General features: G+C 57.2%; 1 protein-coding gene across 2 annotated transcripts; it reads right to left on the bottom strand.

Moving 5' to 3' along the window:
- Positions 1 to 7,838: 7,838 nt before the first annotated feature.
- PTMA (prothymosin alpha) lies at positions 7,839 to 12,744 on the bottom strand. Of its 2 annotated transcripts, none has more exons than XM_036069225.2 (5): positions 12,494 to 12,744; positions 9,691 to 9,762; positions 9,329 to 9,425; positions 8,825 to 8,898; positions 7,839 to 8,586 (listed from the first exon to the last, which is right to left on the bottom strand). In XM_036069225.2, the coding sequence occupies exons 1-5, from the start codon at positions 12,536 to 12,538 to the stop codon at positions 8,539 to 8,541; spliced, it is 336 nt and encodes a 111-aa protein (XP_035925118.1). In that variant the 5' UTR covers positions 12,539 to 12,744; the 3' UTR covers positions 7,839 to 8,538. The 2 variants fall into 2 exon arrangements, with proteins under 2 accessions (XP_035925118.1, XP_035925119.1); XM_036069226.2 differs by having other exon boundaries at positions 9,329 to 9,422; positions 12,494 to 12,740.
- Between the last annotated feature and the right edge of the window lie 9,077 nt (positions 12,745 to 21,821).

Here is a 21,821-nt window from a genome sequence, read left to right as displayed (position 1 = left end):
TGAGCCTCTCCTGGTGAGAGGTGCTTCCTGAGAGGTTGACTAGTAGGTCAGCGGGCCCTCAAAGCTGGCTAAGGACAATGTTGACAAAGGGGTCAGAATTGTAGAATCCACTGTCACCTCCCCCCATGGGGCTGGAACCCATCCAGGCTCAGTATCTTCTAAGACTAGAGTCTGCCCAGCACCACTATCCAGCAGGACACACCCCCAGGCTCTAGTGGAAACCACAGGAGTCACACTTAGGACATTGTGGGGAGATTGGTGAGAAGGACCCAGAGAATACCTCTGGGAAGGGGTTGAAGTTTTCCTGGGATACAGAATGGAGTTGTAGATGAATTTCTAAGACAAAAGAGGATGTGCACATTTTTGGGAACTTGATATATAGGGTCAAATGCTTTCCAGAAAGGTTTGTACCCATTTCCACCCTTAGCTATGCCCAAACTTACTACACCAACCATGTCCTGGGCTGTGTTGAGGGTCACAGGGTCCCAGACCACCAGCTGCTGAGGGAGCCTGCATGAGGCCCGTGCAGGATTCTATGGCCAGACTATGGAACCAGTTCCCAAAGGAATCCTTTCCTATCCTCTGTTTAGTTCAGCAAACAATCCCTGAGCCCTGGTGAGGGTCCTTGTACAAGATCAGCTTTTTCTGGACACTGATGTCCTTCAGTATGTTAATAGGCTTTCTGTAATAATAATAATAAAAAAAAAATCCGTGGACTATTACTCAGCCATCAAAAATGAAATCTTACCATTTGCAATGACATGGATGGAACTAGAGGGTATTATGCTCAGCGAAATAAGTCAGAGAAAAACAATTATCATGATTTCACTGATATGGAATTTAAGAAACAAAACACGGCCATAGGGGAAGGGAGGGAAAAGTAAAATAAGATGAAATCAGAGCGAGAGCCAAACCATAGGAGACTCTAAACTATAAGGAACAAACTGAGGGTTGCTGGAGGGGAGGTGGGTGGGGGATGGGGTTACTGGGTGTTGGGTATTAAGGAAGGCACGTGATGTAATGAGCACTGGGTGTTATAGGCAACTGATGAATCACTAAACTCTACCTCTGAAACTAATAATACAGTATGTGTTAATCAATTGAATTTAAAATTCTAGGTCAAGGGGCGCCTGGGTGGCTCAGTTGGTTAAGCAACTGCCTTCGGCTCAGGTCATGATCTTGGAGTCCCGGGATCGAGTCCCACATCGGGCTCCCTGCTCGGTGGGGAGTCTGCTTCTCCCTCTGACCCTCCCCCTCTCATGTGCTCTCTCTCTCTCTCTCATTCTCTCTCTTTCAAATAAATAAATAAAATCTTTAAAAAAAAAAATTCTAGGTCAAATTTGGAATGAGCTACATGTTAAACTTTCCTCTTAGAGCCTCCTTCATATGTTAAAGACCCAGGGAGTCTGTTTTCTTCCTGTTCTGTTCTGCAGAAAGAAAACCCTTCCCAAAAAACAACAACAACAAAAAAGAAAACCCTTCCCATTGCTTACCCCAGCACTTCGCCAAACAGGATGGCTTTAACCTCTCAGGCACAGCTTGGAGCAGAGAAACAGTTGGGAGGTGCCGGGCTGCATGAAGATGGGGGTCTCACCACTGAGTCCAGTGAGACTGCGTTTGGCTCTGAGGCAGAGGTGGGAACACGGTAAGTTCTGTGAGTTCCTGGGAGGTCAGAGGAGCAGAGAGCACTGCAGGCTGGAGAGAGGGAAAGGGGGACTCCAGGCGGTGCATGCAAGGTGGGCAGCTCAGGTGACTGGGCCATGGCCCGCCCCGCACACCCGGCTGGAAATGAGTCGAGCAGGACTCTGTGATCCCAATGAGAGATGAACCATGAGCATCACAGCGTCTTCCGAGGCTGATTCACCTCCCTCTGTTCCCCTTCAACCTGGAAACCACACCAGAAGTCAATGCCCACATCCCAGCGCTCCTCCTTCCTCAAGCTGTCTTTGTTGTTCATGGAAGTCTGACTGGCTTTGGAGCTCAGAGCCGGGAGCCCAGTATCCTCCTGGCTACCAGTATGACTCAGTTACAGATGACAGAAAACCCAACCTGAACCAGCCTAAACAAAGAGAAGATGTGCTGGCTTGCATAAATGAAAAGTCCAGAGATTGGTACGGTGTTAGGTGCAGGTCAACCCAGAGACTCAAGCAACCTCCTGGAACTTACCGTCCCTCTGCCTCTTGGCTCAACTCCTCTATCTGTGTGGACTGCAGTCTCCACCTCTCACATAGCCCTAAGTTCAAGGCTCACCGCCCAGGCCCAGGCTTCTTCCCTTCGCAGCAACTCAGTCAAAAAATCCCAGGAGGGGGCACCTGGCTGGCTCAGTCAGCGGAGTGCACTGATCTCGGAGGCCAGAGTTCCAGCGCCATATTGGGCTAGAGCTAACTTAAAAAAAAAGAAAAAGAAAAAAGAAAAAAATCCCAGGGCTCACTCTGATTGGATCAGCTAGGGTCATGTGCCATCCCTGAGCCAATCAGTATAGCCAGGGGTTCCTGGACACTGATTGGCCGGGACCAAATGGCATATTCTGCCTGTGGAATTGGGTTGAGAGTGGGGGAGGGGAAGTTCTTTAGGAGGCAAACTGGACACCATTTCAGGAGATTATTGCCAAGAGAAGGTTGATGGGATGGCTGCTGGTGACAAAAACAACATATGTTGTACCTTGTGGAATCCTCATCGGCGCCAGTCTCAGGCTGCTAGGCCTTCTCCGTCAATAATGCATCTATCCTTCCCCTAGTATATAAGGTCAGTGTTGCAGGCGCCCTTAGAATGTTCCGGCTGTGTTTCCTAATGTCACCTCTCTGAACTCAGAGCAGACCCTGGGAGTGGAGACCGATGTCTCTGTAGAGGAAGGCCTGGGGAGAGCCCTGCCCTCTTCCCTGGCTGACCCCATCCTTCCCTTCAAGGGCGTGGAGCTGGGGGTTGACAAGCAGCCACACTGCAAAATTGGACTACCCCATTAAAGCTGGGACCAGGGTTTCTGTCCCCATGAAGCAGCTGTCACCAGGCAGGGACACGAAGCGGCCAGGGCCCGAGGCAGGCAGGGTTGGCCTGTCCCCCGGACCCAGGAGGCATGGCAGAAGGCTGGGCACTGGGGTTCTAGGTCTTTGGACCCCTGGGCCAGCAACGGCAGCTGAGGAGAGGTGGCACCAGATCGTGGCACTCAGGCCTAGGGCAGCCTGAGGGGCAGCTTGGAGAGTGCCAGGGAGTGCAGCTGGGAGCCTCCGAACTCCAGCCCCGCATTCCCTGCAGCTCAGGACCTGGGACTGGGACTTAGGTCAGCAGTCACTGTGAATAGCGAGCAGAGAGGACCAAGAGCTGGACCTGCCCTAGGAAGGTGCTGCGCACACCAAGCCTTTCAACGGGTTAAGCAAGAAGGAGCCCAGGGGGCCAGAACCCAAGGAGGAACCAACCCTGGCCTCAGCTTGGGCTCTGGGGAGGCCTGGGGTCTCCCCTTGAGGAAAAGAAGGACCAGATCAGCTGCCCAGAGAGAAGGCCTGGGAAATGACCACTGCCTCTCATGTCTGACTGGGGCTCCAGAAACAGAGAGGAAGGAAGGTCTTTTAGTCGGGGTAGGGGTGGCTGAGAATGCGGTCCCTGGGGCTCTTTCCTGGCCTGAACGGAACCCCGCAGAGCCCCCTGCAGTTCCCCTCTGGCCACCAGAGGGAGCCCGTCCCTCGCAAATCTCCCAATTTGGGCGGCATGGGCAGCCCTGTCCTTGCCTTTGGAGAGGCTTTGGGAGTAGGATGGATGGGAGTCTGGGCTCCGAGAACAGGTGCCCAGGCAGTGATAAATAGTGTGCTAGTCTCAGGACTAGAGGAGAGTGGGGGAGTGGGCCGAAGGCAGCAAGGACTGTTCCAGGCCAAACCTCCGGTGGGGTGAAGCCATGTGGTCAGGCTGGGCAGCTGGGACAGAGGATGCGGGAAGCTTGGTGCAGACATGGGACATTAAGAAAGGCAGCCCTGAGCCTAGCTCCTGCCTCACACTCTTGTTCCCACTGCGCACAGGAGGAGACTGAGGCCCAGCAAGGTTCAGTTACTTGCTCTGTATTGACATGGCTGTCATGTCTGTATCTGGATGGGGCTCAGCCTCTCACCCCCTTTCTAGAGGTTTGGAGGGGAGTAGTTCCTTCCGAGCAGGGCCATAGCCTGAGGGAGCCTGGGAGCCGGATGCCAGCTCCATGTGCTGCCTGCTGTGGGGTCTTCTTGCCCCCTGGGCCGGACTCCCACCCTGAGCTCTGGGCCTCGGGGACATCTGCAGGACTGAGCTGCCCTGGGAAGCAGAACAGAGAGCAGCTGGTCAGTCTTGCCTCAAGAGCCTGTGCAAGTCATGTGGGGTGGGGGCCCAGGGTCAGAAGTTCCTTCCAGCCAAGGCCTTGATCTGACCCTGACCCTGGCAGCACTTCGGATACAGCTCAATGGGGGACAGGCAGCGTGGGGCTTGAGCAGCCCAGTGAGGACACTCCACACTGTCCTCACTCCACAGGCTCCAACCCCTGTGAAGGGCAACCCCCCCCCCCGCAAAATGGGGCACCCGGCAGACACCACAAATGTGGGTGGGGGAGACAAGGGTGCGGAACGCTGTTCTACCACCAAGAGGTGTCCTGTGGTGTCCAGAGGAGGGACCTTCTCTCTCCTGCTCCTTTCTGTATCTTAGGAGCTTAGAATGGAGTCTGGCACCGTGACAGCATTCGGTACATATGCAAATGAATGAATGGATGGATGAATGAATGAATGAATGAATAGAATAGAACACTATGTGCAGGGAAACGTGGTGAATAAGACATGGCCCCTGACCTCAGTGGGGGACAACCAAAACACACACACACCAGCAAATAGACAAGCTCACTTTGTGAGAAGTGCTATGTGGCCGAGGGACAGAACTGGGGAGGGCCTCTGTACGTCAGGGACAGAGAAAGCCTCTCTGGGGAGATAACGCGGGCCCGGAGACCTAACACGGATCAAGTTATGAGAGGTCTGGGAATCAGACATTCCTGGGGCAGGAATAGCAAGTGCAAAGGCCCTGAGGGAGGACCAAGTTTGCCTTGGACACAGGGAGGCTGGTGTGGCTGATGAGCAAGGCAGGCAGGGCACAGGATGTAGGGAGAAGTGGCCTTGGGCTCGGAGCTTTCACTTCCTGGGAGGGACAGCACCCAGCTCTCTGTGCTCCCTCGTGTGACCTGAGCCTTATCTCTTCTTGCTAGGCCCTTGTCCTGGCCTATCTGGTTCATACCTCAGCCTCCGCTACTCTGGCCCAACCCAGCTCTCCGGCCTTCCGGACCCGTGCACCCAACAGCCTCTGACAATTCACCTCAAACACAGTCAAGTCTCCATGCAGCTTGAGATCTTCATCCCAGCCCCTTCCACGTGGTAAATGGCTCCTCCCTGTGCTGGAGGGCTCAGGCCAGAGCCTGGGGGATCCTTGCCTCCGACACCCATTCTATCCCTGAATCTTGACACTTAACCCCATGTGTTATCTTTTTTTTAAAAAGATTTTATTTATCTATCTATCTATCTATCTATCTATCATCTATCATCTATCATCTATCAATCTATCTATCTATTTGAGAGAGAGAGAGAGAAAGCACGAGCAGGGTGAGGGGCAGGGAGCCTGATGCGGGTCTCGATCCCTGGAGTCTGGGATCATGACCTGAGCTGAAGGCAGACGCTTAACCAGACTGAACCACCCAGGTGCCCGTACCCCTGTGATATCTTAAATACACCTGTTTCTCTTCCACCTGGCACTTCCCCTTAATCCAGTTCCCCTGCCTCTGCAGATGTCACCTCAATGTTTTCCAGGGAGCTTTTCTGCCTACAACCATTCCGTGGCTTCCCCAAATCCTCCTTCAGTACCTGGTCCACAGACAGCCCGCCCCCTTTGCCCATGCACCCATGCACCCTTAAGCACCCTCAGCACCCTCCTGCACGGGGCCTGCCCATGCAGCGCTCCTGCCCCCCAAACTGTCCCCCATCTTTCTCATCCTCCTGGCCCTTCTAGTCTCGGCTTCAATGCCGCCTCCCGAGGGAAGCCCTCCCTGCTGTCAGGTCCCCCTCTCTGTGCTCAGGGTCCTCTTATCCATAGATGGTCCTTAAGGAGTTGTGGATGGACAGCTCAGGTAACAGCCCCATCCTCCCACCCCTTGCTGCCCGTAGGTGTCTAGGACTCTCTAACAAAGGAAGTGGGGGCCTGAGAGGGAGGGAGGGCAGAGGAAGATAGGAGGGTGATGGAGGGTGGGTATCAGCAGAAGCTGGGGTCCCAGGCTTCTTCCTCTGAATAAAGCAGAGTGTAAGTCAGCTCAAATGTGAGGCAGCGACTCCCACGTGGCCGGAGTGTTGGGGGACAGGAGTGGGGAGGCAGTGTGCATGGCTTCTCTGTCCCCACCTCGTCCTCTGCCCACAGCCATTCCGGTCTGTGGGGTAGACTTGGGCACTCTAGCTTGAGAGGTGTCCCTCCTAAGGATTGTGCCCCACCCCAATTCTGGCCGCCCTTTCCCTTGCGGCCCTGAGTGTCTCACTTGGACTCTCGAGAAAGGCATCTTTAAGACTGCATTCAGGGGGCTCCTGGGTGGCTCAGGCACTTGAGCGTCTGACTCTTGGTGTCTCCATCTCAGGATTGTAGGACTGCGCCCCCTTCGGGCTCCGTGCTCAGCAGGGGGTCTGCTAGAGATTCTCTCCCTCTCCTTCTGCCCCTCCCTCCCCAAAATAAATCAATCCTAAAAACAAGACAAAAAAAGACCACATTCAGGAGGGACAGAGGAGGCCCAAGACGGCCCAGTTGGTAGAAGCGGAAGCAGAACCCATACTTTTACTCAGTGAATCGATTGCCCCACGAAGTGAGCCCTGCAGACAGTAGCCCATTCTTAGCACCCCCAACAGCTAGGGGTCAACCCTCGCTGACCCCCTAGAGACTGGGCACCACCATGATTCAGGGGCACACCGGATGCTTGCAGGAGGTTGCTCCTTGTGAAGCTCAGCTGCAGGCCCCAGGTGAGAGAACAAGCCCCAGGAGGCTTCATCAGCTCTAATAGCTCCCTTCCCCCAGGGCTTGAGCTTCACTGAGTTTTCCTGACTGCTCACAACCGGCGTCTGAAACTCGTAAGTGCCCACCTACCATCTTTACCGTGCTCAAGGGGAAGACCCGCCTGCCTGCCTAACCAAGGTCCACTTCTTTCTCCAGGCAAGAGCTTGGAGAATTAGGGCAAGGCGGCGTTGAGTGCCCTGAAAAGGAAGTCCAAAGGGACAAGGTGCCACATGCCACCACCAGGGGGAGCCACGGTCACCAAACTAACTGGGTGAGGACCCAAGCGGAAAGGCCAAAGTTAGGGGCTGTCCCACTGGGAGGTGGCTTGTCTGAAGTCTTGGCCCTGCGTTCACACTTGGCCCGTACCACCACCCACCCACCCACCCCAACCCTGGGCTCTGGGTAACAGCAGCGCCTCGTGTAGCCGGTTCCTTCGCGTGCCTGAGGATGTGGACATGGCCTTCCAGGGCACCCTGATCCACCTGGCATCCAATAATGTGGTCCTGGGAGAAGGCTCTTGGTACAATCAGTAGACCAACCCCGGTAAGCAGCCTCCCCTTCACAGCCCCTAACTCCAGTGCCCTCCCGCAGGGCTTGGTGGGCAGCAGCAGCTCGGTCCTTGATCTCCATGGTGACCCACCATGCTGCCCCAAGGACATACCCACCCCTCCTTGCCCACTGGGGTCTTCAGCCCACTATCCCCAAGAAATACAGCTGGGCCTGAGCCCAAGATCCCCCCAACCACCCACCCCCCATCCTTGCCCGCTCCCCAGAAGGTCTAGAAAACTGAAACACAGAAAAACCAGGCTTGAGACAGCTTTGTTAGAACAACTCAGCAAAATAAAATTCCGGTTTATTGTTGGACAACATTGTTTCACACATACATCAAACAGGCCAAAAAAAATAAACAGCAACTTCATAGACAAAAAAGGAAAAAAAGAAACCTTTTATCTTTGGCCTTTTTAACCATCTCATACAAACCCACTACTTATAGTACAGCTAAGTACATACACAAAAAAAGTTACTGGAATGCTCGGAATAAGATTGTTTTTTTGTTGTTGTTTTTGCTTTTTTTACAAGGTTTTTTTTCTCCTTTGAGATTATAATGAACATGGTCACACCACAAGTAAAGTCAGAAGTAGGACAGAGAACGCTCCAAAGGCTGGTTTGGTCATCCGAGATCATTAAAAATGGCTGACCCCTAACAATATGTACAAAAATATAAAATGTAAATAAAAAATACAAACAAATTTTCCTTTTTAAAGTACTTTTAAGAAAAAAAGCAGGGCCTTGGAAGTTTTGGTTCTTTTTTCCTCCCCTGTTGCAAATTCACGTTGTGGTTTTGGCTGGGTGGCGGAGAGCGTGTGTCATCTGCGGGTGGCGCTGCCCGCGTTGGGCAGGCGGGCGGGACTCTCTACTCGAAGGTGACCACGTTTAGATTCTGAGACGGGAAGTGGAGGGTGAACAGGTCACGGTTGCCTTTTTTTTTGTTAAGTTTAACTTTTCCTTTTTTGCTGTCTAGTCATCCTCATCAGTCTTCTGCTTCTTGGTGTCGACATCGTCATCCTGCACAGAGAAAGCTGGTCAAGGCCCCTGCAGCCCACGGGGCCCACCCCCCTCCTGCAGGCAGAGGCAAGGGCCAGGCCCTGGCTGCTCCAGAGGCTTCCAGAGCTCTGGGAAGGCAGGCCTGCGCTCCTTCCTGTTCCTGCTCGAGATAAGGGAGCCTTTCAGGACCACAGCACAGAAATCGGCCCCCCTGGCTACCATGCCTCACACCCCAGCCCCCACCCAAGCCAGAACGCACCTCATCATCTTCAGCTGCCCGTTTGCCCGTAGCTGCCTCGGCCTCCTCATCCTCATCTCCATCCTCTTCCTCACCTGCAGAATCAAACCCAGGGTAAACCACACTGCCTCCCCTCAACCTGCCAGGAAGAATCTTGGTACCCTACCCACCCGGTGACAGCCTGAACTTGGGTGGGGACACGACTTCACACTGCAGCTCCTCAGGGGACCTCCCAGGGACAGGGTCTCCAGGGAAGGACTGTCCCTGATCTCTGCTGCCTGACGAACAGGGCAGTCAGGGCAGCTTGCCACCCATGCAGGCACGGGTCCCCAGACGGGGAAAGAAGGCACCGGTGGGAGCACGGGTGTGTGGGGCAGTTTCACTTCACGAGCCTAAACCAGAGAAGTCGTAGCCCCACAGTACCAACCCAGCTGCAGGTGGTCCGCTGGTCCCCAACCCCAGGAACCTCTAGACAAGGCCAAGGAAAGGAACCCCCTAAAAGGGGAGAGAAACGAAGCTACTCACCATCGCCTTCCTCCTCCTCCTCCTCTTCCTCCCCCCCTTCTTCCTCTTCTTCATCTACCTCATTGTCAGCCTCCTGCTCCCCATTTTCCTCATTCTCCTCGACAGAAAACATACCAGGTTGTTAATGACGACAGACCACCACTCCTGCCCCATCCCTTCCCCCAGGCCCCACCCAATGCATCTGCAGCCCCAGACCAGGCAAGAGACCTCAGCTCCTCTTCCTAAAGCTCCACCAGGAGACGGTGATGCAGGAACCACCCAAGGGCTCAACCTCCTCGCTCACCCCAGACTAAGCCCAAGCTGGAGTGAGAGAACTCCCTGGCCAGGAGTGGCTAGGCATCATGTGCAAGGCGGACACTCACAGCGTTCCCATTAGCAGGCGCGTCTCTTCCATTCTCTGCCTCCTCCACAACTTCCTTCTTCTCCTTTAAGTCCTTCAAAAAGTAAGAGGGAACCAGTAAGTCTTTTGAGAAACCCGGGGCTGGCAAAGAGGCCTAGGGCTCAAGGGTATGAAAGCAGCGCTGATCTGGATGTCCCAACAGCCCCATGTTACACTTGGAAACACAGGAAGGAGGGGCCACAGGATACCCAGCGCGTCTGTGGTCAGGGTTTCCTCCAATTTCTCAACCCTTAAGAAACACACCAAAAAGAGCCCCCTGCAGTTGTTCCCACTGCCCCTTACTCATGCTTCTTAGGACAAGAGCCATGTGGCACCACGGCCTTAAACCCGTCTGGCCGGGCAGACGAGCCCGGGAACACTTCACTCACACACCCATCACAGACTGGTTTCCAACCAGAGGGAACTCCGCCTCTCACAAGCCCTTCTTGGAAAACAGCAGGTATGTGCCATAAATAAATAAGGTAATGGAGGGAGGGCCCGGGCACTGCGGGAGAACTCCCGTGGGCGGGCTAGGCCGAGGAGGGAACTGGAGGGGGCCGTCTCAAGTCCTCACAGCCGAGCTAAGCACCAAGCCCACGGCAGCCCAGCTCTCTATTAAAAAACCCAAACCCACCAATTCCCTGTATGTGACAGCTGTCCCAGGAGGTCGCAGGTCATCGCCGGGAAACGTGCCCGGGCCTAAGGAACTCGACCCCGTTCAGAAGCGCGCCGCCCGGTGCGCCCCATCTCCCTCCCGGCCTCTCGCCGTCCGCGCGGCGGCTCTCGGGGCCCGTCGGACCGCACCTCGAGGAGCGGACCCGGTCCGCTTTCCAAAGGGCAACGCCGCCGCGGGCGCCCCGAAGCCCGGTAACTTTTTCCACCTGGCCCTGCCGATCCGGCCGCCAACACAAACAGGCGTCGGGCCGGGCGCAGCTCGGACTCCGTCCAGTGACCGGCACCGGGGCACCTGTCGGCCCCATTACCACCGGCTGGCGGGCCGCGAACCCAGGTGCCGCCCGCTCCCGCCCCCTGGCGGCCGAAGCCCCGGGGAGCGGGTGGGGGCGGGGAGAACGCGGCGCGCAGGCGCGCAGCCCCCGCCCGGCGGGCTTTGCGCGCGGGCCTCGGCACGCACCGCGCGCGCGGAGCACGTGGCCCAGGGCCGCCGAGTGCGCCCCTGACCCTGGAGACCCGGAGCCTGCGGGCTGCGCTGGCCCCCGCCGCCGCGCGAGTTGCGCGCCGGTCTTTCCGGGCGTCCTGACGCCCCCACCGCAGGCCTTGATGCGCGGGCCTGCCTCTCTGCATTTGGCGGGCAAAGTCCCGCGGGAGGCCGCCCCGAAGTCCACGGGGCTTTCTCAGTGCCGCAGCCCGAGGCCGTAGGGGACGCGCTCCATGGGGCTATTTATTGCTCCCGGCGGGAAATCACCTTGGGAGGAAAGCGAACGCGGACGTCCGCACTGGGGAGGGCCGACCCTCCCCCCACCCAACTAGTTCCCGGGCTGGGCCCAGAGGGGGCCCGCTGGAGCCCTTGTGGAGATCCCAGTCGCAAGCTCCACTCCGCCGGGGGAGTCACCCCTGGGAGAAAGCCAGAGGTGACGCTAGGGGCACAGAGGTTAAAGAGACGCCAAGGTGACTCCTGCCCGTCCCCAAAGGGGCACGAGAGGGGCGCGGACCAGAGCCTTAGGTAAAACAGCCGATCTGCCTTAAAGTGCCGCGCTCCCGCCGAGAGCGGAGACGAGACGCTCCCCGCGCGGGCCGCTGGAACGACCCGGCGCGCAGAACCGGAGCTGCGCCAAACGCGCAGGACCTCAAAACCGAGGGCAGTGAACCCACAACACCAGGCCCCGACAACCCCCGGCACCCGGCTCGACCCCGCAACCGGCCAGCCGCGGCCACAGCTTTTGTTCGTCCGCATCGCCTCCGGGGCGGCCGCGCACACGGTGTTCCCGGGCAGCCGCGGGGGGCGCCCATCGTCGCCCCGGCGCGCCGTTCCTTCACTTTCCGTTTCCTCCCCAACGGCGCGTGGGCTCGCCTCCTCCACAGCCAAACCCGGCACCGCTGGTGAATTACTGAGGCTGGGCGGCTGCTCCCGGCGCACTCTCCCCGGAGGACGCCTACCCCCGCCCTCCCTGAGGGCACCCAGAGCGGAGAAGACCTTCACACCTCCGCGGAGACAATCGACGTCGCGGTCGGCCGACCCGCTGCCCGACTCCGCCTTATCAGACCTTAGTCCAGATAAACCACCTCGGACCCACTGTAAGGCGCGAAACGAGGCGGCCCGGCTCCGAACAAAGACCAGCGCCGCCGGCGGGCGCTCGTTGCGGAGCCGCCACTTCCCGCAGCCGGCCCGCGCCCGCACACGCGCCCCCCCCAGCACTTCCGATTCCAAACGCGCTCGAGTTTCAAAGTTATTTCCGTGCGCCCTGCGGGCTGACGACCCCCAGCCCGGCCCCTCTCCTCCCGCCACCTTTCAGACCACTCACAAACAAGTTTCAGGAGCCGTAGAACACCCGCCACCCGAGCCCCTCAGCCCCCGCGCCCGCCCCCCGGGGCCCCGAGGGCGCCCGGCCCACTCCCCGACGGGCATCACGACTGCCGCCACGCTTCCCGCCCCCTCCCCCGCACACAAAAGAGTGGGCTGCCTGGGGGCCTAGGCCGGGAGGAGAGGTCTCTCCGCCGGAGGAAGAGACAGCGGGTTCGGCGCAGCCCAGACGCCGCGCGCGCGCCAAACACCGCTCCGGCGGCAGCAGCGCGCGGACCCCGAAGGGGCGGGCGGCGTCCAACCTCACCTTGGTGGTGATCTCGGAGCTGGTGTCCACGGCCGCGTCTGACATGATGGGGCACGCCGGTGATCCGATGCAGCGGATTAAAAAGAAAACAAGAGTTCGAGGACTCTGGCGAGAAAGCTGCCGGAGTCCGCGGTGGCGGAGGAGGCGCGCGGCGGAGGTGGTTGCGGCGAACGGGGAGCCGGACACGGGAACAATGCAAAGATGGCTTTTCAGAGCAGCCAGTGGGGAACTCACGCGGCGCCAGAACCTTTAATATAGATTAGTGGGCGGCGCTCGGCCTCCTCTGCCCGAATGCTATTGGCTGAACGCAGGGAGCGGGCGCTCGCTCATTGGCTCGATTCCGAACAATGGGCAAGCGTGCTTAAAGCGGCAGTGCCTTGGTGCGTCCCGCGCTGCGCAGTCGCCGGCCGCACTGTCATTCAGGGCCTTAGTTTGCCGGGTCTCGGCGGCGCCGGCGCCGCGGGGGAGGGGCGCACGAGCGCGCTCAGGGCGCGCGCTCCCGCCGCTGTTTTGCTGGGGCTGCTGACGCAGAAAGCCAAAGCGCGGCAAAGCCGCCCGCCCAGCCCCCCGTCCTCCCCTCCCCTCTGCTGCTCGGAAGGAGGGGGAGGGAAGAGGAGGCGGTGGCCGGCGCGCACGACGGCTGCCAGCGAGGGGGAGGGGAAGGCCGGGTGCTGGGCTGCGCTCGCCCGGGGCGGTGCCCTGTGCAGTGCCCGGGGAGGTGCCCGCCCCCCGCGCCGGGGCACCTTCGACCGAGAATTGTCCCAGTGCAAGTGGGTGGAAACCCTGCGACGAGCAATGAGGGCGCGAGGCCGCCCCGTCTCTACCTCGTCCACACCCTCTGCCCAACCCCAGGTGCCCCGGGTCTTTGAAGAGGTGACCCTGTTGCCCACCACTGGCCCCGGCGTTGGCCGCCTGAGCCGGCCGACAAGCGGGCTCGGTGCCAAGCACACACACACTGAGATTCATGCTTCGAGGGGACTCGTGAGCCGGTGCGGGCTCCTGCCTTCGAACGGGACAGCCCACGGGCGTCGCACCACACAGCAGTCTCCGCACTCCAGCGCTTTGGACAGCGCCTGCCCCGAGCGGTCACTGTCGTCGCGACAGCCTCAGGGAGCACCCTTCCAGAACCCGGCCATCGGGTCTAGCCTCTCACCCCACTCCAGGGGCTGCGAGGGGCACACGAACTTATACACTGAGAGTTTACTGGGGGGGAAATAATCGCCCCCTTAGACCAGCTGGTCTAGTCCTTGCGGACTCCTTGAAGTTTGGGGCGCCATTTAGGGAACCACGCGGAGCCCTGAGAAGGGAACCATCAAGGCGCCACACTCAAGATGGCGTTGGACTCGGCAAGCGTGGCGTGACGTGGCGATCCGATCACGCAGACGATCCGAAAACCACAGGTTACACCGTCCTTATCGCCACCGCACTTGGCTGTCGAACTAAGAAAGCAGCTGTGTGGGAAGAAAGATTAGAACAGGTGGGAAAATGTTCCAGAAAAAAAATAACCGTGCCGCACTCAACATGGCGACAGATAGGGTTCATCCCTGTGTCGCCAGAAGGGGGCGCCCGACACGGAAGGCGGGACTCCGGAGAAACGGGCGCGCACTGGCTGAGAGTGGCGGGCGAACACAAAGTTGACGCTTTGCGTCCTGCCATTGGCAGGTTCCGCTGTCTGTCTCTTGGGGCCGCGGATCTGGGAATGGAGAAAACCCGGAGTCTGAAGTCGTGGAGGAGGGAGGATGCCAAGTCCAGTAGAGCTTCAAGTGAGGAACGGGAGGAGAGATTGAGTCGCCCTTCTTGGTTCTCTTAGGTCAGGGGCTCGCTGACCCCATTCCCACCGCGAGACTCCCTTTGCTGAGCTTACCACGCACTGGCCCGGCTGTCTCCTCTGGCCCCGGACTCCCCTGCCCGGCCTGGGGGAGCCGCGGAGTGCCGGGGCGCCACCTGGGTCTGGGCCCCCTCCCCACTTCCCCTGTCCCGCACGCGTCAGGCCCGCATCCTGGTTCACATCTGTCAGTCTGGCCATTGGGGCTTTCCCGAGCGACTTGTCCCCTGGGAAGAGAGAAGCCCAGGCTCCCTGTCCTTTGGTCGGGAAAAACGTAGGACAGGTGTTGGACAGGGAGGGCGAGCCGCGCCACCTCCTGTTGTTTGGCGGTCGCCATCCCGTCCCGGGTACGCGGCAGCGGAGGGGGCGCCCGCCGGTCTCAGTCCTACCCCCAGGTACCCCAAGGGCTGGAAGGGGATTTTCCCCAGGGTGGGCGCGCGCCAATCCAAGGGACTCAACAGTGGTGTCCCCGAGGACCACGCGTCCCAATTCTTTGTTCGGTCCCCTCCCTCCCCCGGCCCGTTGCCTTTATTGCGGCGCAGACCTGGGGCCGCCTTTCGCCCCAAAGGAGGAAAGGGCTCGTTGGCCGCTGCCGCTGTGACCCCCTCCTTTGTGCCACAGTCTTCCGAGAAGTGGAGGGATAGTGCGGCATGGTAAATGAGGAGGGACAGCGCCTTCTACCTGCGGTGCATCCGTTAAGCTCTGGTTACCCTAGAAGGGATTGTTCAGTCCACAAAACCCGGATGCCCCGAGAGCTTGGTCTGTGCCACACCTAAGCGATTGAGGCTTCTTCCTTCCCTGTATGGTGGCTTTGGCCAGTCGTCTCTGTGTCCAAGCTGAAAACTGGACATGACTTCTGCATTCTGGCCGGGGCCGGGGTTGGGGGTGGGGGTGGGGGGTGGCGGGGGGAAGGGCCTCACTGGAGCCAACATGCGGGAGGAGCTGGGTGAATGTGAATTTCCCTCAAAGAACTGCTTTGCCTGACCCTGTCCCCAGGCAGTTGGCTTTGCTAGAAGCGATAAGGAAGGCTCATGCCCACCTGGTTCTGGAACCAGTATTTACATTAACCAAGCATTCACTGCGTGCCTGCTCTGTACCCGGCAGTGAATCTTTGGCTCATGCTTCAAACATTTTCATTTATCCTCTGCACCTTGCAAGGTAGACAGGACAATTATAGGGTTGAATCATATGAAACTGATGTTTTTGTAGGTCAAAACCAATTGAAAATCAGCAAATTTGTACATTCAACCTCTAATACGATACCACTTTACTTGTAACAAGTCAAAAAAGCAGACTGAATTATAGCTTATAGCTAGGAACTTGAAGTAACCAAGTGAATCAGTGACCAGGCTGGGGCTAAAATCCTAAAACGGAGGACTCTGTCTTGTTAGATGAGTCCTGGAGCAGAAGTGGCCTCCTTGGACCTCCTTGGGTTCATAAGTGATGGAGTTCTTTAGGCTATCAAGAGCCTCCTCTCTCCAGGGACAGGCAACTCACATCATCTTTGCTGTTTCTAAATGGGCTGTTCTTCCTGTCGTCTGTCACTTCCACTCACCGATGCATCTCTGTCCTTTGCTGCTTCTGTGTCCTTTCAAACCCCCCAAGACAAGCTGGTATGCCCTGTTAGGCCACATTTCCTGGTGCATGTTGAGGTGCAGCAGGCGTATGTTAGAGCTGCTCTAAGATGGGGGGTATTTTGGGGGGGATTGGGGGTGTGGTGGCATATGGCCTCCAGGCAAGTTTTATTTTAAGGAATTTGTATGAGGACACCTGGGTTGCCTACACATTCTCCAGTTGGGACCACAGGCCTCTCCCCACCAGGCCTGAGTCACACATTTATTTCATCTACCTGGCCCTGTAGGCACTTAAGTTTGCAACCCTTGCTCCTAAGCCATTTCCAACGTATTCCTAATTGGTTGTCTCACGATTCTCCTCGATTCCCACAAGACCAAAAAGGATATAAATGCTGGTAAAGCTGCTTGGGTTCATATCCCAGTCATGCCACACACTAGCCGTGTCGACCTGGGCGAGTTACTTCCTCACCTCTAAAGCATGGAGACACAATGACAGGTCCTACCTTCCGGCGTTATGGTGGGAACTGAACTGGTTAATATTCAGAAAGTGCTTGAAACAGTGTCCGGCACATCCAGGAACACCATCAGTGTTCTCGGGACCCCATTTTCCAGCTGCTCTCTGTCCCTCAGTGGGTTGATTTCAGGGTTTGCAGGTCTCTGGGCAAAGGAACAATGTCTTCAGCAAATTCTTCCCATATTCAGTGGGAAATGAGGGCACCAGCCTAGCTGAGTTTCTGGAAGCCTATGATTCGGTGCCCGACATGCTTGGCAGCCCCTCTGGCCTCAGAGGAATGACAGAGTCTGGGAGACAGCCTGAGTGGAGCAGGCCTCAAAAAACTCCCGCCTTCCCGCCCTTCAGAAACCCAGGCGTTTCAGGCTGTGGTTTTCTTGCCCGGGCATAAGGGCCTGGGGAGCTGCCAGGGGCCTTTCAACTCTCCCGCTTGCCGAGCCCGGATGGGATTGTGTAAGAACCACCCCCCACACGCCTGCTCCCTTGGGCAGCACGTCCGGGCCTGCCCGTCCTCCCGGGGAGCTGTGCCAGAGGCCCTGGTACCTACACAGGTCTGGCAGCCCCAAGAGGCTCCTGCCTGGCAGGGACAGGGTGGGGGACATCTCCTGACATTCAGGGCCTGCCCCCAAACTGATGCCAAACCGGAGCTCTGGTTGGAGACCAGATATGAAGGCTGGGGGAGGTGTGTGTGCTGCGTCCATGGCCACCGCCGCCTCCCGAGCACGCTCGTGCCGTGGTGCCAGTGCTGGGCCCCCTGTGCACGTGCCCCTGTGGTGTCTCTAGGAACCCCCGGCCTGCCCCTGCCGTTTCCTGGCTCTGTTTGCCCGCATCCATCCGTGTGTGTGCACGCCTATCTGCAGAGCTCGAGCTCCGTGGGTGTTTTGCTTAAGCTCCGGTTACTGTGTGTGGCACATGGGCCCAGCATCCCTCTGGCAGGTGAAGGTGCTGGGGGGGCGGGGGGGGGAGCACGTGCGCCAGCACACATCAGTCGCCCTGCCCAAGATGGCCTGTGAGGGCGGAGCAGCCAAGGAAAGGTTAAACACCTCTGTGTGACATGAGGAGACCTTGAACTGGGCATCTCCACACCTGTCCCTTCCTGCCACCTGGCCCCACACGGGAACCTAGCAGGACAGGAGCCTCCAGAGGGTCTGTGCGCCCCCTGCGAGGCCAGAAGTCCCAGGCCAGGTAAGCTTGAAGTTGGGGAGAGGCAGGCTCTCCGACATCTTGAAGTGTCTGCTTCCCTCCTCTCTGTTAATCTCAAATGGGTCTTTCCTTCACTCCGGCAGAGAAGTCGCCCCCAGTCCTATTTGGAGGGAGAGGGTGTAAGGTATGGAGGACACACCGCCAGCCAGAATTTACTCCCTCTCTCACCCCAAAGGGCAGTACAGACAGGGTGACCAGCTGTCCCGGTTGCTGCAGGACATAGAACTGTCAGCGCTACAACCAGGAGACCCCCAGGCACCCTGAGACACATCGGTCACACTGGTCCAGTCCTTCTTCACAAGCTGGTAAGAATGGCATTTCTGAAGAAATCTATAAGCACCACCAAGAAGGGTCCTGTGGCTCTTGATCCAAAAACAGCGTCCCACTTGGATTCTGCATGTCTTTGCCATGGAGAACCCAGGGTGACGCTGGGAGCATTTGGCTTGCACATGGCAGAGCAGAAGGATTGAGGGGCTTAGTGAAGATCACAGAGGAAGCTGGCGGCGCCGGGATCAGGACCTCCCGCACCCTCCCAGGAGGGCTCTCAGCCGCCACGTGCAGGAAAGGTTGCCATGTGCAGTGACAGTCATGAGCATGGGAATCTGTCTCTAGATCCAGGTGGGAGCCAGGGTCTCTAGAATAGGGGGAGATTTCTTAGGCTCCTTTCGAAAATACTCTCTCCTCCAAGAGGTTTTCTGCGAATCTCACAGGGGAGAAAAAAACGAGGATCTCACTGGGACAATTCTGTAGGAAAATCTCAAGGCAGGATGAAGCCTTACCCCAAAACCCAAACCTCCCCAGAGAAGGGAAGGTGGCAGTCCCTCTTCCAGGCAAATGCGAGCTCCTCACGCATTTAAAGCCTGAGAGGAGGAGTGCCTGGGTGGCTCAGATGGTTAAACAACCGGCTCTTGATTTCGGCTCAGTTCATGATCTCAGAGTCTTGAGGTCGAGCCCTGCGTCGGGCTTCACGCTGAGCATGGAGCCTGCTTAAGATTCTCTCTCTCCTTCTGCTTCTGCCTCACCCCCACTCTCACACACTCTCTTTCAAATTAATTAATTAATTAATTTAATTAAATAAAGCCTGAGGGGAAAGAGTTCACACACGTGAACCGAGAGCCGCCCCAGAGCTTTCCCCAGCTGCAGCATGTTCTCAACTGCCGTGTTGGGGCTGGGCCTTACACTGTGACCATTCACTGGCTCTTAGCGGCTTTTGCCAGGTTATGCCATCTCTTGCCACTGAGGCACTTTAAGAGTGTTACCTCAAAAGCATCAGCCAGACACCTACTGGTCCACTTGGCTCCTGGCAAGGTCTCAATCTTCTCACTTGCTAGACAGGGAGAACGTGGCCCAGCTCCCAGGGAGAAAACAGCATGGCTGCCTGTCCCTACTCCTGGGCTGTTCACAGGGCCACAGCACTCTGTGTTGCAAAGTCCTTGGCCAAGATGTGGTTTTGAGACCCCCAAAGTATTTCTCACCTTGGTGGTAATCAGTCTTGGGCCTATATGTGATTTGTTGAAGACCTACCTCAATCAAGATTTTCAGGATGATAAAAGGTATTCCAGAATGTTCTTCAGAAGTCACCACTGCTGTAAAGGCTGAATTTGGATTCAGGGACATTCCTGATAGAAAGTAAAATGTGTTCTGAATACCTGTAGAAATAGATAAGAGGGAAATTAGAAATTAATGATTAATATTAAAAAGTGAGCCTACATGAAATGAAGCAGCTCTCAAAGCAGGGAGGGACAGGCATTAAGAAACATCCCTTGGGGGGCGCCTGGGTGGCTCAGCCGTTAAGCGTCTGCCTTCGGCTCAGGTCATGGTCCCAGGGTCCTGGGATCGAGCCCCGCATCGGGCTCCCTGCTCCGCGGGAGGCCTGCTTCTCCCTCTCCCACTCCCCCTGCTTGTGCTCCCTCTCTCGCTGTGTCTCTCTCTGTCAAATAAATAAATAAAATCTTTAAAAAAAAAAAAAAAAGAAACATCCCTTGGGCGCCTGGGTGGCTCAGTTGGTTAAGCGACTGCCTTCGGCTCAGGTCATGATCCTGGAGTCCCGGGATCGAGTCCCGCATCGGGCTCCCTGCCCAGCGGGGAGTCTGCTTCTCCCTCTGACCCTCCCCTCTCTCATGTACACTCTCTCTCTCTCAAATAAATAAATAAATCTTTAAAAAAAAAAAAAGAAAGAAAGAAACATCCTTAACCGAGAACCCCAGCTTCTGGTTACTCGGAGCTCTCAGCCTCATGGAGGGCTGCGGTCTAGCAGCGGAGGGGTTCTCCATGCTTGCTTTCTGCAATCCCAGCCTCTTCCTCTCGGGGCCACCAGTCCGAGGCGGGCGCGCAAGGATCCGCTCCTAGGCTTAACTGACACTGGTTCTAAGCAAGTCCTTTTATCGTCCCCACCTTGTTCCCATGATCTGGGCTAAGATGAGAGGGGACCTCTGGACCTAGACAGTCACATACGTGCCCACCGCCGTGCCCGAGCTGTGAGCTGGTGGTGGCAGGGCGGTTCGTTGGGCCCCCGCTCAGCGTGGCCCTGTGCCTTGGATATCTGGCTATACTTCCTCAAGAAATGACCGTTCATGGGCGCCTGGGTGGCTCAGTTGGTTAAGCGACTGCCTTCGGCTCAGGTCATGATCCTGGAGTCCCGGGATCGAGTCCCGCATCGGGCTCCCTGCTCGGCAAGGAGTCTGCTTCTCCCTCTGACCCTCCCCCCTCTCATGCTCTCTCTATCTCATTCTCTCTCAAATGAATAAATAAAATCTTAAAAAAAAAAGAAATGACCGTTCAGTTGCTCTGAATCCGATGGAATTGGGCCCAACATTCCAGTGAGCCCCCATCCCAGGATGCTGACACCAGCTCTATGCCAGAGGAGAAGAGGAAAATTGAACACGCTTCAAGCAGTTATGGCAAGCACCCCCCCCCCCAGATGGAGGGGATGGAAAAGAGCCTCATTCTACAGATGGAGGCACTGGGACCCAGAACAGGAGGCTGATTTGCCAGCAGAGTGGCCCCTGGCCAGGAATAGAGCCCCCTTGGCCCTGGCTGCCAGGGCTCCGTGCCACCCACCCTCCCTCTCACTGTATGACACCGGCTCTGAAAACTCAGGAGACCAGGGCAGACCAGAGTGGTCAGGGGGTACATCCTGAGGCAAGGAGGGCTCGGCAGGAGCCCGAAGTCAGGGTAAGCTGTGAGGGCGCAAGCAGGAGTGAGAGTCTTGGCAGCTCCAACGTGGAATCCAGCCAGGCGAGTGGTGAAGGAGAAAGTGCGGCAGGAGGGGCACCGGGAAGGGGGGCTCTTCGGAAACCCGGCTTACCCCAAATGAACAGAGGCATTCCAAGTGGAACCCCACAGCCCTGCCCCGCCGGGGGCACAGCAAGCGGCCGTAGTCACAGCCCCAGCCCATCGGAGGTGCAAGAGGAGAGCGGCCACATGAGAACAGCAGCTCCCACTTCAGGGAACGAACTCTGGGCCAGACATTGTTCCGAGTTCTAGACATAGTAACCTGTTCAATCCTGTGAGGCTTGCAGTTATCCCCACCTTATGAAAGAGGAAACTGAGGCACAGAGCAGCCCGGTGCGGCCCAGAGTAAGTGGCAGAGCTGGGATTTGGAACCGGGCAGCCCGGCTGATGAAGCCCCACAGCTGGTCCCCAGCGCCCCTCCTGCCATCAGCCTCTGCCCACCCCTCCTCCTCAAACGTCAGGGACAGGATCTTGGGGTTTCCTCTCTTGATCAGTAAGGAGTTTATTTTCACCGACTGAGGCCCTCGTCCCCCAGCCAGCGCCTCTCAGGTTGTAGGAATTGCAGAGAAGTCCTCCCCAGATCAGTGATTTCTGGTCGTGGGGCAAGATTTTTTCCGGAGTGACCTGGAGATCTGGGTTGGGGGGGAGGGCATTTTGCAACTGTTTGTCACCAAGGGCTCACCAGAAAATCAGCCTACTAAAAACTAAGTGTTCCTAGGATGTTCCATTGAGTTTTTTCATGGCATCAATAGACAACTGGTAACATCTGTCTTGAACATTTCCCCAGGCTACTGTTCACCATGGCCCGACTCTGGGCTCTGGAAGTACGACACTGCACAATGTTCCTTCTATAGCGACCCACAGGACAAACTTCTCTCTGGCCTCAGCACCAGCAGGACAGTGTGGCCAGATGGTTAGGAGTGCAAACTCCGGGTCTCCCCTTCCTGTCCCCCGGGTAAGAGCCCATTGGATCAGGGCTCC

The sequence above is a fragment of the Halichoerus grypus genome, chromosome 4 (genome assembly GCF_964656455.1).
Source record: "Halichoerus grypus chromosome 4, mHalGry1.hap1.1, whole genome shotgun sequence".
Taxonomy (NCBI): Eukaryota; Metazoa; Chordata; class Mammalia; order Carnivora; family Phocidae; genus Halichoerus; species Halichoerus grypus.
Note: the sequence above shows the minus strand (reverse complement) of the source record. Positions and strands in the feature narration are given on the sequence as shown.